The following is a 15175-nucleotide window of genomic DNA, read 5'->3' as shown; positions in this document are numbered from 1 at the left end:
CGCACTCGATGTGTTTCGGTTCATGGATTACCATAGACTGAAGATTCGGTTGATTTTGATGTTTCGTGTTTAGACCTATTTTTTACTAATTAAACAAGTTTCACGTAATAAACGTAGTATTAACAGCAATCCCGGGTTGGCGCTACAATGCATAGGACACTGGTCTCACAAGCAAGTTGTCGTATGTTCCAGCCCCGACCTGGAAGGGTTCTTAGTGTAAGTAGGATCCATAGTACTAGCCATGCAATGATTCTGTACACTAAGAATCGGCTGCGAAGTCTGTTGAAACAGAAAGGCCAAATTCCACAAAAGGAATGTATTGCCAGGACTTTGTTTTTTTTTTATCAGCAATCTTACACCTTCTTTCATTCGTTTTGCAAAAGAATTAGAGAGCACACTCACATTGGGTAAAAGTTATTAGGAAATCAAATCAGGAGTAATTTTGTTACACTTTTGTGTTGTGAAATTTTAAAAATGCATCATTGTCCTACGTCAAAAACGTATACATTTTGACTTGAGTACGAATGACGCCAAACTGAATTGACTCAGCATCATCCAGCTAACTGGCGCATGGTTTTTAAGATATATAAGTTGTTCGCTTAAGCCCCCTGTCCAATCTAGCCCCGGTTTCCTCTACAATATGTTCATTTTAGCCGTTTCACGTCAGCTTTTCACTTAACAAATATTTCTGTTGTGAAACATATCAAACAAGAAATTGGTTGCATATCATATAAGCAAAATAACATTGTTATAATCGCACAGCTGTTGCGAGATGAGTTTAGCAATACACAGAAAAAATTAATGAATTTTTGTTACATAAACGATATAATTCATAAATACTTGATTTTTCAAATGACGCAATATTCCTCGCGCACAAAATTTTACACGTTCCGAGTGTAATTTGCACTCGGCTACCAATTATCGCAGTATGGATTTATATGTATCAATTATTCAACCAGCAGATATGTGTTTCTGTGGTTCAGTCGATTAATCGATGTGCTTTGTGATCTAATGATTCTCGGTTCAAGTCCTGCTGTTGCTATCGATCTTTTGTTTGAATGTAGATTTGTTTATCGGCTATGCAGTCATTAATGGATTAAAACGATTATTTTTGTTTTAACACCCAACGTTTCGACGCTACTGGTTTACGTCTTGTTCAGGCGAAAAAACAAGACCTGAAGAAGACGCAAACCAGTAGCGTCGAAACGCTGGGTGTTAAAACAAAAATAATCGTTTTAATCCATTATTGACTGCATAGCCGATGAACAAATCTACATTCAAATAGAATCCAGTCGAAAGTGTCCCAAAAGATCTTTTGTTTTTTATTTCATTCGATTTCACGCCATGTAGTTATCAAATCAAACAATTTTACATGTTCTTGAATATAAATTTGAGTGAAATACCACGCTCCATTTATGTGTATCTTATAAGATGTAAAATCACAAGATTTTTTCGAACTGTGTACAATACAAAAACAAAGTTTGCTACTCGAGACATGCCCTTGAAATGGAGTTATCGACTAGACAATGATCCAAAGCTTTGCAACGGACGAGCGAAGGCTTGGTTTCAAAAGCAAAGCTTCCGTATGATGAAGTCCGATTTCAATCCGATCGAGATCCTAAGGAGAAATATTGAAAACGGATAATCTGATGCTATGTTCACCAATACGATGCAACTATAGGTCGAAGTTCGGCGTCCTTGGTCTGAAATATCTACACTCTTAGAAAAAAAATGAAATTTACGCTTGACGTAAACTCAAGCTTACCGTAATTTCTTCAGTGATGACACAATATTACATCTTCTAACATGTAAAAATAAATTTTGCGTCTGTATCGATGTAAGCTTCAGATAAATTAACTGTGAACTTAATGATATGACTTATCTTTACATACAGGGTCCGGCACTCGAAGTGTAACCAACTTCAGACCTTCGAGCCTGGCGTCAAGGTAAATGCGACATATTATCGGGAAAGTATTCTGGGAGGTCGCTTTGAAGCCGTGGGCAGACAAACATTTCGGTGGCAGACCATGGACGTTTCAGCAGGACTCGGCACCGTCTCACAAAGCTTGAGTGCACCAAGAATGGCTGAAAAACAACGTTCCGAACTTCATCACGTCCACACAATGGCTCTCGAATTCACCAGATGCGAATCCAATGGATTATTCTCTTTGGGCCATTTTGGAGAGCAAAGTCCGAACTAAAAGATACACCAGTCTCGAGGCGCTGAAAAAAGTTATTGTCCGCGAGTGGGCCAAAATACCTGCAAGTCACATTCGGGCAGCTTGCGATTCGTTTTTTGGCCGTCTCAAGGCCATAGTCAAGGCAAAAGGTGCTCATATCGAGAAAAAGTGAATTAATTCTGAATTTTGTATTATTTTTACACATTTTGTACTTTGAATTAAGTAAAAGTAATTTTCCAAACTGAATTTATGGCCTTTTTAATTGGTTAAACTTCGAGTGCCGGACCCTGTACTTAGAATTGTGAATGTAAGTGTATCGCGACGCTTCTTTTATGTGCATCTATAAAAATGTAAATTTTTCTAAGTGTGTACACACAACGAAAAATTTATGTCAATTTGCGTTTCAATATACAAGGAGCATCACAATTCACTTAAATTTACATCCGAAAGCATGTAAGTTATAATCATTGGAAGCTTATCCAACTGAATTTAGCAGTAAAATAAACCCAAAACTCTAACTTTCATGTTAATGGATGTAATATTCTGTTATATTTCAAGAAAATGCGACTTGATTGAATTTACGTCATGTGTAATTTTCATTTTTTCTAAGAGTGTACCACGAAACGTCTGAGGAAATTATTAAATTCTGAACCTCGGCGATGGACGCCTGTGAACAAAGGTAATTCACACAATACAAAATTGTGACGAAAACTATTAGTGACAGTGTTTTCAAATAATTTTAGATTATGTTTGTTTCTAGTATCTTTTTTATCCCAACACACCATTTACAAACTTTGGTAGTTTTCAAGTTTGTAACTTGTTCTTACAAACAGTGATCTTTGTTTTATAAAAAGTACTAATTGTAAAGAAAATTGCTGAGAAAAAGAGCGAATGCAAGCTCAAGACACTATTCTCGAAACAAAAAAAAACTCGCGCTGCTATTATTTCGAACGGCACTGTATATGCGCGTCCCAAACAGATCCGAAAAAAACCCATTCAACACAGTCCATTAGCTTTATCAAATGATCTTCCGCCTTTCGGCTCTTCTTCTGCCGGCTGGTTAAATTTAGGCATTGAGGCGTGAGAGTACTGTCAATTTAGGCTGTTTGGGATTATCACCTGCTATATTTCACCAGTCTCGTTATACATTCTACCTTGGCGCGCTGGGGTCCCAAAACCGGTAAAACCAAAAACTGTTAGTCGTGATGTGACACACAGCCGAAGCGGACACTTTCTTCGCTGGGTGATCGAGATCGAGTTTTGTCGTTTGGAACCGCACTGGCCGCGTCTCAGAAATATTCAACCGTCATGTCGTCGTCTGGCGAGATTCAGACTGCCCTGTGCAAGCTGCTTATGGTGATTGCGATCTTTGGAGTGGTAGGAGCACGCGATTACATCACCGGATCCGTTCGGTTTACCTTGTTCAACCGGTACATGGTTCCGATCGTACTCCGGGAATTGGTTACTAAATTGTTGTTTCTTTTTAAAAAGGGAGCAACAAGAGTGGATAACGTTGTCCAGCAATGACAGCGACTTCGATGCCAACGGATGCAATCCGAAGGAACCGTTTGCCGTCATTGTGCACGGATGGCGCGAGGGAACCTACACGGAGTGGATCAACGATATGAAAAACAACTTGACCACTTACAGAAGAGGGTGTGTCATGTTTATGAGCTACGCCAACGACAACCGCAAGTTGGACTATTTCGGTGAGCTGGTGCCATACTTCAAGTATTTGGCTAACGAGCTGTACACTCATCTCCGAAGATTGGAATCGATTGGATTCGATCCGGCCACAGGCTATATGTTTGGCTTCAGCTTCGGTGCCCATCTTGCGATAGAGGCCGGAAGAAGACTTGGACTAAAAAAGCTGGAACGGCTTGATGGTTGTTTTGTGGAGTAGCAATAAAATAGCGTCCGATGATCTAATTTTCATTCTGTTCCAGTATGTGATCCGGCTGGACCTGGTTTCGACAGTGACGGTGAGTATTCTCTGCTGGATCCTAGAGAGGCAGCAAAGCGAGTGCAGTGTATTCACACCAGTACAAAGTACGGCACCAGTCGCCGTAACTGTCACACTAATTGGAGTATGGGCAATTGTGGAAAGGATCAACCGGGTGCTGGAAAATATCCGAAGGGTTCGCACGGATTGTGTCCACATTTTTACAACAGTGCATTCGAACACGACTTCTATGCCGTACCGAAGCCGGACGCGTGCTCTTCGGTGCGCTATACCGGAATCTGGCCACGTGGATACAAGATGGGTTACTTTAGCGATACGAGCAGGTTTGGAATAAATAAGAAAACGTTTTGTGCTTTGTGATTTGGTTTCGATTATTCAATTGATGTTATTTACAGCGATGTCGAAGGGGAACTATTTTCACCGACTACAAAATACTATCCGTACAACAACGACACGGTGCTGAATGAAATTTAGTGGATGATGTAGGCAAATAAAAGGACTGCATTGAAAAATATGTTTCAATCGGTTTGCTTTACTAGAATAACTCTAATAAAATTATTTATTTTATCTTTGAATAGTGTACGAAAATTTATCACATCACTTTCCATTTTAGAATTGTTATTTGCTTGAAGTCCCACATTTTTTCTAAAAAATTGTACGATGACTTGTTTGAAATTGAAAAATGTATGTTGTTCGCGCCGGAACACTCTCTTCGATAGCTGGGGGGGTCAGAAACCAATCTGCCGTGGACCGTGGATGTGGACTGTATAGATTTCTAAATAGTTCACGTAAGCAATCTCTAATAGTTCTTTTGAATATCAAAGTTTAACTCAGACTTGGTTCTGTTCGGATAAATAGGAACACTGCGTGTCACGGTTTGATAAAGACTGATAATTTATTGTGATTCTGCTCTGCTTTTATAGCGTTTTACTGCCTACTGTGCTATCTCACACGAGTGTTAATTCGAAATCTAGAGACAATAGGTTTCTTTATTTTGCGTTCGCAACATACCGGCCACCAATGGAATACTAATTCCATTCATATAAAAAAAAATGATTCACAAAATATAAATTTTTAAAACTATACTAGTTATTCATCTTCGTCATCAGATGTTATAGAATGCTCAAGAAGTTGGTTGTCGGGATCATAACTTCTCACTGTAGGATTCGATGGAGGGTCAGAAGTTTCATCGTTGATGGGAAGTAGGCATACTTTTGATATCGGACGATCGTAGATAGCACCAGAAGGTACCTTCACGCTCACAACGCGTACAAGTCTATCCGGACCGGGATGAACAGCGGTAACTCGAGCTAGACTCCACTTAAGCGGCGGCATATTGTCTTCCTTCAATAGCACAAGCTTTCCAACAAGCACGTTTGGATGCTGGTAGAAATTCTTTGTGCGTTACTGTAGTTGATGAAGATAATCAGTTGACCACAGCTTCCAAAACTGCTGAGACTTCCGTTGAATTGTTTGCCACAATGAAAGTCTATTACAGGGAACATCGGCAAGGTCGGGCTCCGGGATTGATTGGAGTGCTGATCCGACCAGAAAATGTCCCGGGGTTAGGGCACCCAAGTCGCTGGGGTCCTCGGATATGGCTGTTAAGGGTCGTGAATTGAGGCAACTCTCAATCTGACAGAGAACCGTTTGCATGACTTCATGCGTTATTGGTTCAAAACCGACGACACGACGAAGATGGTATTTCAATGCTTTAACAGCGGCCTCCCACAGGCCACCGAAAGTAGGTGCGCGAGCAGGAATGAACTGGAATCGAATGGTGGTTTCTGCACAATGTTTCGCAATCTTCTCTCGTTGTTGTTGATTAAGGAACTGTTTTAAAAGTGATTGTAGTTCTCTTTCAGCTCCGGTGAAGTTTGTCGCATTATCACAGTAGATACTGATTGGCTTTCCCCGTCGTGCGCAGAAACGTCTTAATGCCGCAATGAATCCTTCGGTACTAAGATCGCTGACCAGCTCGATGTGTACGGCCTTCGTAGTCATACACACAAAAAGTGCGATATAGGCGCGCAATGGTGGAATCGATTTACTTCTTCGAATAGTATTTTTAATGAGGACTGGCCCACAAAAATCGACGCCAGTATTAAGAAACGGTCGTGCAGGTGTTACTCGAACCCTAGGAAGCTGACCCATAAGCTGATTTTCGGTACAAGGGCGAACTCTGTAGCATTGCATACAAGTTCTAACTTTTTTCCGTGCCAGGTTACGGAGATCAAAAGGCCAAAAACGTTCACGTATATGTGCAATCATTAATCGAGGACCAGCATGAAGTAATTGCTTGTGAGTGGAATCCACAACCAGCTCGGTGAACGGATGAACTGCTGGGAGTACCATTGGATGTTTTCGGGAAAATGCGTAAGGAGATTGGTTTAGCCGTCCACCAACGCGAAGTACACCTTCATGAAAAAAGGGATTGAGTTTTCGCCATGACTTTTTTAATTCCTGTTCCTTGCCACAGCGAACAAGAGCAAGATGTCGAGGAAAACATTCAGCTTGAACAGCCACAACCAGACTCATTGTTGCCTGAGAAATTTCATCAGCTGTTAAGTAATTTGATGATACCAGAGATGTGCCTGAAAGTTTTCCTCTACAATTATTGACGAATCTTCGACAGTAGGCGACAATTCGCAACAACTTGGTTAAAGATGAATAACGTTCGAATAAAGAATGATCAGGTGTACTAACAACGGCGGCAACTGCTGTGTTACTTTTTTCTTCGAGTTCATTCACTGACACCTTTGATGCATCAAATTTTGCAAAATAGTTCGGCCATTCTGCTGGTTCCAATGCTATCCATGGCGGCCCTTTCCACCATAAAGATAAATTGAAGAGTTCGTCTGGAGAAGTTCCTCGGGAGATTATGTCCGCTGGATTCTCCAGGCCGGAGACGTGATTCCAAGCACAACCATCGGTCAGCCGTTGCACTTCCGCTATTCGATTCGCTACAAACGTTTTGTACTTGGATGGTGAATTGTGTAGCCAATGGAGCGTGATCATAGAATCAGACCACATGAATGATTTTGCGTTAATATTTAGACTTTCAGTAACTTGACAGTAGAGATGAGTTAGTAATACAGCAGAACAAAGTTCCAATCGTGGAATGGTCGTAGGATGAATTGGGGCAACTCTTGATTTTGCTGTGAGAAGGCGAACAGTCACCACACCGTCATGGCCAGTGCTTCTTACGTAAATGCATGCTCCGTAGGCATATGCACTCGCATCGCAGAATCCGTGGAGTTGAATGTTGTTTGCTGAGCCTGGTGCCTTCACCAGACGAGGAACTGATAATGATTTCAATGTGGTTAAATCGATTCGGTATTTTTCCCATTCATCGCACAAACTTTTGGGAAGGGTTTCGTCCCAGGAAAGCTTCTTCACCCATAGCGTCTGCATGAAAACCTTAGCCTTAATAATTATTGGGCCCACAATTCCAAGTGGGTCAAACAGTTTAGCCATTTCCGATGCCACTACTCGTTTTGTAATGGGGCACCTAAACGAAAGATCTGGAACTTTAAACCGGAACGTATCCGATTCGGGATGCCACAAAAGACCCAAAGTGCTGATTGAATTATCATCGGTACCGTCGATTTCAAGAAGTGATCTGTGGTCTTTCAACGCATCAGGAATATTAGATAATACTTCAGCAGAATTCGTTGACCATTTTCTCAACTCGAACCCTGCTGTGCTGAGAATGCTTCGAGTTTCATTATAAAGTTTGACGGCTTCACCAACGCTATCCGCACCACTCAAAAAATCGTCAACATAAAAGTCTTTGCCAATTCTTGCTGCAGCATCATCCGCGGAATTCGAATACTCAAATGAGAGCTGTTGAAGGCAACGGGTTGCCAAATATGGTGCACTAGCAGTGCCGTATGTCACCGTGGTGAGTTCGTAGGGTCGAATCTCCGAGTCAGTGGAATGTTGCCAGAAAATGCGTTGTAAACTTCTATCTTGGCGATTTATCCAAATTTGACGGTACATCTTCGTGATGTCCGCCACCAAAGCAATTTCTCGGAGTCTAATTCGAACCACGATAGCAAAAAGAGTGTCTTGTACGGTTGGTCCAACCATTAAGCAGTCATTCAAAGAAATTCCCGTAGATGACGTGCTGGACCCATCGAAAACCACTCTACATTTTGTAGTCGAACTGGTTGGTTTTATAACTGCGTGGTGTGGGAGAAAAAATGAATGTTTCTGGGTATTATCAGGTATCGTATCGATGGGGATCATATGGCCAAGTTGAATATACTCATTCATAAAATCGCAATATTGAATGTTCAGATCGGGGTCTTTTGCTAATCGTCGCTGCATCCATCGTAAGCGGCGATGTGCTTTTGATTTCGAGTCACCAAGTTGACTTAAAATTTCTTCTTTCTCAGGAAGACGGACAACAAATCGACCAGATTCGTCACGGGTTGTAGTTTCAGAAAAAAAATTCTCGCATGTCACTTCCTCCTTGGACAGACCGCGTGTATCAAAACAAGATTCAAACTCCCAAAATTTGGCAAGTTGTTGATCCAAATTGTCTGTGGTGCATAGCAAAGCAAGATTAGTAGAATCTGAACAGAACGTCTGTTGGGAAACAGGACCACTAACTATCCATCCTAGCCTTGTGTGCTGGAGTAAAGGCTGATCAGTTATGGGACCATCACCAACAGAGAGTTGACCATCCAAGAGCAGACTGAAGAAAAGCTGGGCACCAATCACCATATCAATTCTCTGTGGTATGGCGAAATCGGGATCGGCTAGAGTTAGATTGGACGGAATTTTCCAACGCGATGTGTCGACTGGCCTAGTAGGTAAATCATTAGTGATCGTGGATAGAATGTTAAATGTCAGGGTTTGAGAATACGATGAATCAACTGAGCTAAATGAAGCCTCGGTGCAATGGGTGCATTTTACCGTAGATCCACCCATACCAGATATAATTATAGATTGTCTCGATCGTTTCAAACCAATAAGTTGAACTATTCTCTCAGTGATGAAATTTGCTTCTGAACAGGAATCCAAAAGAGTGCGTACAAAGGTGACCTTCCCTGATGGTCCGAATACTTTTACGATAGCAGTAGAAAGAAGCACGGTAGAGTATGTAGACCCAGTCAGCTGAGATGCCGAAAATGCATTGGAAACAGGTTTCACGGTATCAGGCTTGGATTGTGACGCAGGTATTTGGCTAGATGAGGGTTTTGAGGTGAGATTCATTGATGATGTAGATGTGGAAAAATCAATGCTGCTGCTCTTGGTTGTAGGTTGCGAGTCAGCAGAGGTCGATTCCGCTTGCGCTTGAGCGTACCGATCATTGGGGGAGGATTGATGCAATAACGTATGATGCTTCTCATTGCATTTCTTACAGGGTTTCGACGAACAATCACGACTCATGTGACTGGACGAAAGACAATTCCAACAAAGCCTTTTTCTGCGAATAATTTCATGCTTCTGTTCAATAGACTTGCGCATGAATTTTTCACAATCGTAGATTCGATGTGCTTGATTACAAACAGCACAGCGATAGGTGTTCATGGTGGGGATTGTCGCTGCATGCGCGACGGACATCCGGGGTCTTTCCTTTATGTTAGAGTAGGAATTTGCTGTTTCACTGTTAACAGATTGTAAAATTCGAGCTTGCTCATGCAAAAAATAAATCAATTCTGTATAGGTTGGAATATCGTCAGTTATCTCTCCTGTTGACCTTTCCCATTCCCTTAAAGTCTGTTTGTCCAGGCGGCTGCAAAGCATGTGTACTAATAAGGCACTCCATGAGTCAGTCGGTTCCCCCAATGTCGTCAGTATTTTTACGTGTCGTTCAAATTGGTCAACAAGGGTCAAAATAGCGTCCGAAGATTCCTTCCGAATAGCTTCAATAGCAAAAATAGCGGAAATATGATTTTTAATTAACAAGCGTTTATTATCATAACGACCAACGAGTAGATCCCAAGCGATTTTATAATTATCAGCAGTAATACTAGTCGTATCTAATAGTTTCCTCGCAGACCCCTTCAACGCAGACATTAAATAATGAAACTTGTCCACAGCAGCTAAATCTTTGTTAGTGTGGATCAAAGTTGTGTATGCATCTCGAAACGGTATCCAATTGTTAATATCACCATCGAAAGTAGGTAAATTAATTTTTGGTAATCGTATCACCGAAGAAACGGGGACTTGTGCTGTAAGCTCATTTGCTAAAGCGATAGATCGATTACTATTCAATTGGTGTGCTATCAAAAAATCTCGCAACGAATAATATTTTTCTTCCATCTCGTCTCTCTGTTTAGTGAAGTTAATTTTTGTTGACTCTTCATCGTTCGTTAATAGCTCAACATTTATTGAAATTGAAATATAGCGCTCAAATAAGGTGTCGAGTCTAGCTACACGGGACTCGATTTTGTCACAATCACGATCCGCATCAAAATCGTTTATAAACCTTTCTATTGTTAGGATGGAATTTGTGGTGACACTAAGCAGTTTAGACTGTTCAATTAATTTCGACATCTTGAGATAAAACTTCTAACACAACTCCAATTCAAAAGCTTTTTTTTTCCACCAATTACTGCAATTTCCGAAGCGCTATCACTGCCTCAGTACACGTTCTACTGTTGCACAGCCAAATGTACTCACCATAGCCAAAAGCCTACCTTTGTCATACACATCCATGTAATTTGCCAAGCTGACATACTGCTGCAGGTTTTCTTGAGAAACCTAGGAAAGCGACAGGAACTCCAAACGTCGATTTCCACACCAATCTCGGTAAAATCAGGAAACACTCACAGCACGCCTGCAGTAATCACGATGCTCCTTTACAGTTCTAGTTCGGTTTCACTAAGTTGCAATTCATTTAAGTTCGTTACACAAATTCACAATTTGATCGTGTCCGAAATGTATTGTTCATATCACATTTGACTCGTAGTTCACATTTTATCACACAATTTGCAATTTTTGTGACACACAATTTCCGAGTTATCCACAATAGAACCAAGCTTTATACAAAAGCTTTGTTACCGATTTCGATCGACTGCACGGTTGTGCGGGATGAATGCCAACACACACGCTGGCCTGGATTCAATGCGCGGTTGACCGAGATGAATACCAGCACATACGCTGGTCCAGATTCGGTATTCGGTAGAGCACTGATGATGATTTCGATCGGGTGATCGAACCTTCCTTCAACACTGGTGGAGTAGAGAATCCGGCTCGAAGGACCAAAAAAATGTTCGCGCCGGAACACTCTCTTCGATAGCTGGGGGGGTCAGAAACCAATCTGCCGTGGACCGTGGATGTGGACTGTATAGATTTCTAAATAGTTCACGTAAGCAATCTCTAATAGTTCTTTTGAATATCAAAGTTTAACTCAGACTTGGTTCTGTTCGGATAAATAGGAACACTGCGTGTCACGGTTTGATAAAGACTGATAATTTATTGTGATTCTGCTCTGCTTTTATAGCGTTTTACTGCCTACTGTGCTATCTCACACGAGTGTTAATTCGAAATCTAGAGACAATAGGTTTCTTTATTTTGCGTTCGCAACATATGTGTTACTTTTGATTTTCTTGGAGCTCAATCTTAAAGATATTTTGAGTCCTCAGTCTGTTACTGAAAGTTATTTTAGAATAAGATTTTAGAATTCAGATTAGTAAGATAAAATAAATAGAAAAAGTAATTTTTTCAAAGATAAATTTGTCGATTTTCAAAAATTGAAAATTGATTTTCGCTTGTTTGATTTGTTTTAACCCACGTATTACAGCAGAACTGTATTACAGCAGAAATTTCCCGAAATACTGCAATTAAAAAAGTTTAGAAAATAGTTTTGAAGACTTCTTTTGCATAATACTACTACATTGTTATACTGCACTAATACTACTACATTGTTATACTGCAATTGAGTGAAAATCTATTCATATGTGAGAAGCTCCATTTTAGCACAATTGATTATTATTGTCGGTACTTTCGGAACGGAAAGCTGGATGTCGGCATAGTGACATTCGGTTCATTCAACCATACAGGAATCAGAATCAAATGGCACGTTTCCCTTGATATTTGGAGACCTACAAATTTATTCACAATTCTCTATGAAGATTTGAATTTTGGAAAACAATGTACCGGACTTGAATCAAATTCAGTAGATAAATCATGGTTCCTATTCCTATCAATGGTTTGTTTGGTTAAAGATTAGTCAAGGCCTTTAAATAGGTTTCCGTTTCTGCAATGACCTCAGCATTCGACGAAAAGTTCTCTCCTTGGAGAAACCTTTTCAGATTTGGAAATAGATACTAGTCGCTGTGGGCCAGGTCTGGAGAATACGGTGGATGGTGGACCAATCCGTATCGCAAATCATTCAATTTCACCATTGCCTTTATACATGAATACGCTGGGGCGTTTCTTCCCATAGCTTGATAAAAACTAGAACTCGTCTGGAGCGATCAGCTGTCATTCAAACACTATTGGATAATTTTGTCATGAAATTTGGTATTGGACCGCCTAGAGGCTTGTTCTGAAGAAAAATATACACGCTTACAAACTATTCACGTATTTTTTGTGAGAGGCCCGAAACTTTTCATTCCATGTAGTATATCGATTTCTCAAATAAACGTCAATTAGAAAAAAACAGCGTTGTTCCCTCTTTTGGAGTAAACTCAGATTATTGACTTTGAAAATATCATATACTATTTGACACAGCTCGCTAAGATCGAAAAATGTCGGTATGTGTGGTCATGGCTTGAACTGGATTACATACATACAAGGTTCAAAACTTTTCAAGTTGCGATGATCATCAGCAAATTAGTTTTAAGTCCCGTGCTAAAAAGCGTTACATGAGAATGTTGACCAAAATGTTGACCAGATATCTTCAAAAAATGACCGAATAAGACTGGATTTTTTGTGATTTTTTGGAAACGGTTCATTTTGGAGATTTTTTTTTTGTCCAAAAATAGCCCACTGTCAAAATTTACATCGAAATACCTTATTTAGCATACAATCTGCTACTGTTCTAAACGAAGTTAGATTTCCATCAAATCAGCTAAATAATAAAATTTACTACGCTTATAGGTAGAGCGTATTTTGTCACCACTATTTTAGGTGAATTCCGCTTCATTCCAGTTTTATAAGAGCGTGCTGAATCGTATGAGGCTGATTCGGCGCATTTTGTCCCGAAGATATGTATTAACCAAACTGCCAGAACTACGTCCAATCGAATCTTTGAACAAAATTTCCCTTGTTCTCAGGCGCAATTTGCTCCGAGTACAACGAAAATGTAAAAATATGCAAATGCTGGTATATTAGTATGATCAGTATCTAAGGGGGTAAACAGATTGGAAAATGAAAAACCTCGAAAATATTACCGCAGAAACGGAACTCGACACGGAACTGTAAATGAATACCGTGGTGGCTAAGTACAGCGAAGCATGCTTCATTTCGTCTAGTCAATTGGACTTCAATTCTCTTCATGTGTTTTCATATGCATAGTAGTTCAATTGGTAAAACAATTCCTCCGGTTAGGAGTTAGCTACGGGTTCGAGTCCCGTCTCTGCGGTAACATTTTCGCGGTTTTTATTACACATGGAACGACCGAAATCAGCTATGTGCCTAATTCGTATTACTGTTTTTGAATTAGTTTATTTTAACAACAAAATTTCTAAAATAACTTTGAAATTAGTTAAAATTGAGAACTTACTTTGCTGAAAAAACTCTTATTTTTAGAGAATGTGTTTAGTTGGCGAATATCCTGGACACCAACCAGCCAATATTTCAATCCAACGCGAAATTCTCATTGACAACTAATATTGTTATTAAAATCAGAAAATTTGTTTCTATTTATCCATCACTATCATTGCTGAAGGACAGTACAAAAAAAAACAAAAATGAAATTGATTTTATCCAAAAACTCATGAACAGTATCAAAGCAAAACAATCCATTAAAAATCTAAAAAGGACAGTCTTGTTGAAACTGCTTGCAAATTGTTTTGATGTTTTTCGCATATGTTACGATATATCCATATATAAATTTCTTAATCGATATGTAAAAATGACGGAAACTGTTAGTGGAAAGTGTATTTATTCAGAATTCGTGTGCATTTGAAGCGTGTGCGTAATAATTGTATATGTCAAATGCTGTTTTTGGTATCTTCCAACCTTCCGGGCTAGGCCGTCCGGTGTACTACTTGTATTCGGTTTTTGTTTTCCGAGTGCTCAAAGTTTTCAGTGAGTGAGTCGATTTCGCGAAGTCGAATGAAGAAAACAGCGATTTAGAAGAAACATTTGTAAAAAGAAGTTTATGTTTCGTTTATGTCGTTATGTCACAAAATCGTATTTATACCTGCCAATATAGAAAAGACAACCGCGACTGAATTTTTTTTCGGTAGTAGTGTGCCATCTAGTGGTTAGTAGCTATTACTGTGTTAACGTTTTTTCGGTGCCAGTGCGCCATATAGTTGCAAATTGCTGGAGCCAATTCAACAATTTATGTTGGTTGGAAACAACGTTCTATTTCTCAAATTCAACTAAAAAATTAGTTTAATGGAAATGAAGTGTGCCTTAGCTAAGAAATGACAGCACGTTTAATTGGTAAAACATAAACAACATAAAAAAATAGCCATTTCAACAAATATTTTATTATTATTAAGGGAATGAGAATTAAAAAATCTAAATTAGCAAAAGTAAGATTTTTTTAGTTGTCTCCAAAAATAACTAACTAAAATCAGAAAATTAACGATTTTTTTCGCCAAAATGCTGATTTCGGTCTTTCCGTGCATCATTGTGTTCACATGTCAATTTTTCAATCTGTTTTCCCTGTTAAATACTGATAATATTAAAACTAGCTCATTACGGGTCTACGTCTCTACCGAGACTAAAAAACAAATCGTATCCTGGTATATTATTTTACTATATCTTTATTTCCAAGAAATTTAAGCATTTCCGTATAATACAATATTGCTATTACATATTCGCAGTTGGCAGTACTCGCTTAGATTTGAATGAAGTTTTTTGGAAATGTGAACTTTGTCACAAAAAGCCACTTTGC

At 39.6% G+C, this 15175-nt stretch overlaps 2 protein-coding genes across 6 annotated transcripts in view; one reads left to right on the top strand and one right to left on the bottom strand.

The window, feature by feature from the left end:
- Positions 1–15175, bottom strand: part of LOC131432595 (furin-like protease 2) — a 967327-nt gene that overhangs the window by 77541 nt on the left and 874611 nt on the right. The gene's annotated exons all lie outside the window — the stretch shown is intronic.
- On the top strand, positions 3208–4718 carry LOC131432598 (pancreatic lipase-related protein 2-like). The gene is made up of 4 exons (XM_058598963.1): positions 3208–3610; positions 3672–4066; positions 4127–4466; positions 4539–4718. The coding sequence occupies exons 1-4, from the start codon at positions 3489–3491 to the stop codon at positions 4615–4617; spliced, it is 936 nt and encodes a 311-aa protein (XP_058454946.1). The 5' UTR covers positions 3208–3488; the 3' UTR covers positions 4618–4718.

Source organism: Malaya genurostris, chromosome 2, assembly GCF_030247185.1.
Source record: "Malaya genurostris strain Urasoe2022 chromosome 2, Malgen_1.1, whole genome shotgun sequence".
Classification (NCBI taxonomy): domain Eukaryota; kingdom Metazoa; phylum Arthropoda; class Insecta; order Diptera; family Culicidae; genus Malaya; species Malaya genurostris.
This window is presented reverse-complemented; position numbering and strand designations above follow the sequence as displayed.

Coding starts and splice junctions, on each gene's coding strand:
- LOC131432598 (XM_058598963.1), top strand. CDS start 3,489: ATGTCGTCGTCTGGCGAGATTCAGACTGCCCTGTGCAAGCTGCTTATG. Junction 3,611..3,671: donor CGGTTTACCTTGTTCAACCG/GTACATGGTTCC, acceptor CTTTTTAAAAAG/GGAGCAACAAGAGTGGATAA. Junction 4,067..4,126: donor AAAGCTGGAACGGCTTGATG/GTTGTTTTGTGG, acceptor ATTCTGTTCCAG/TATGTGATCCGGCTGGACCT.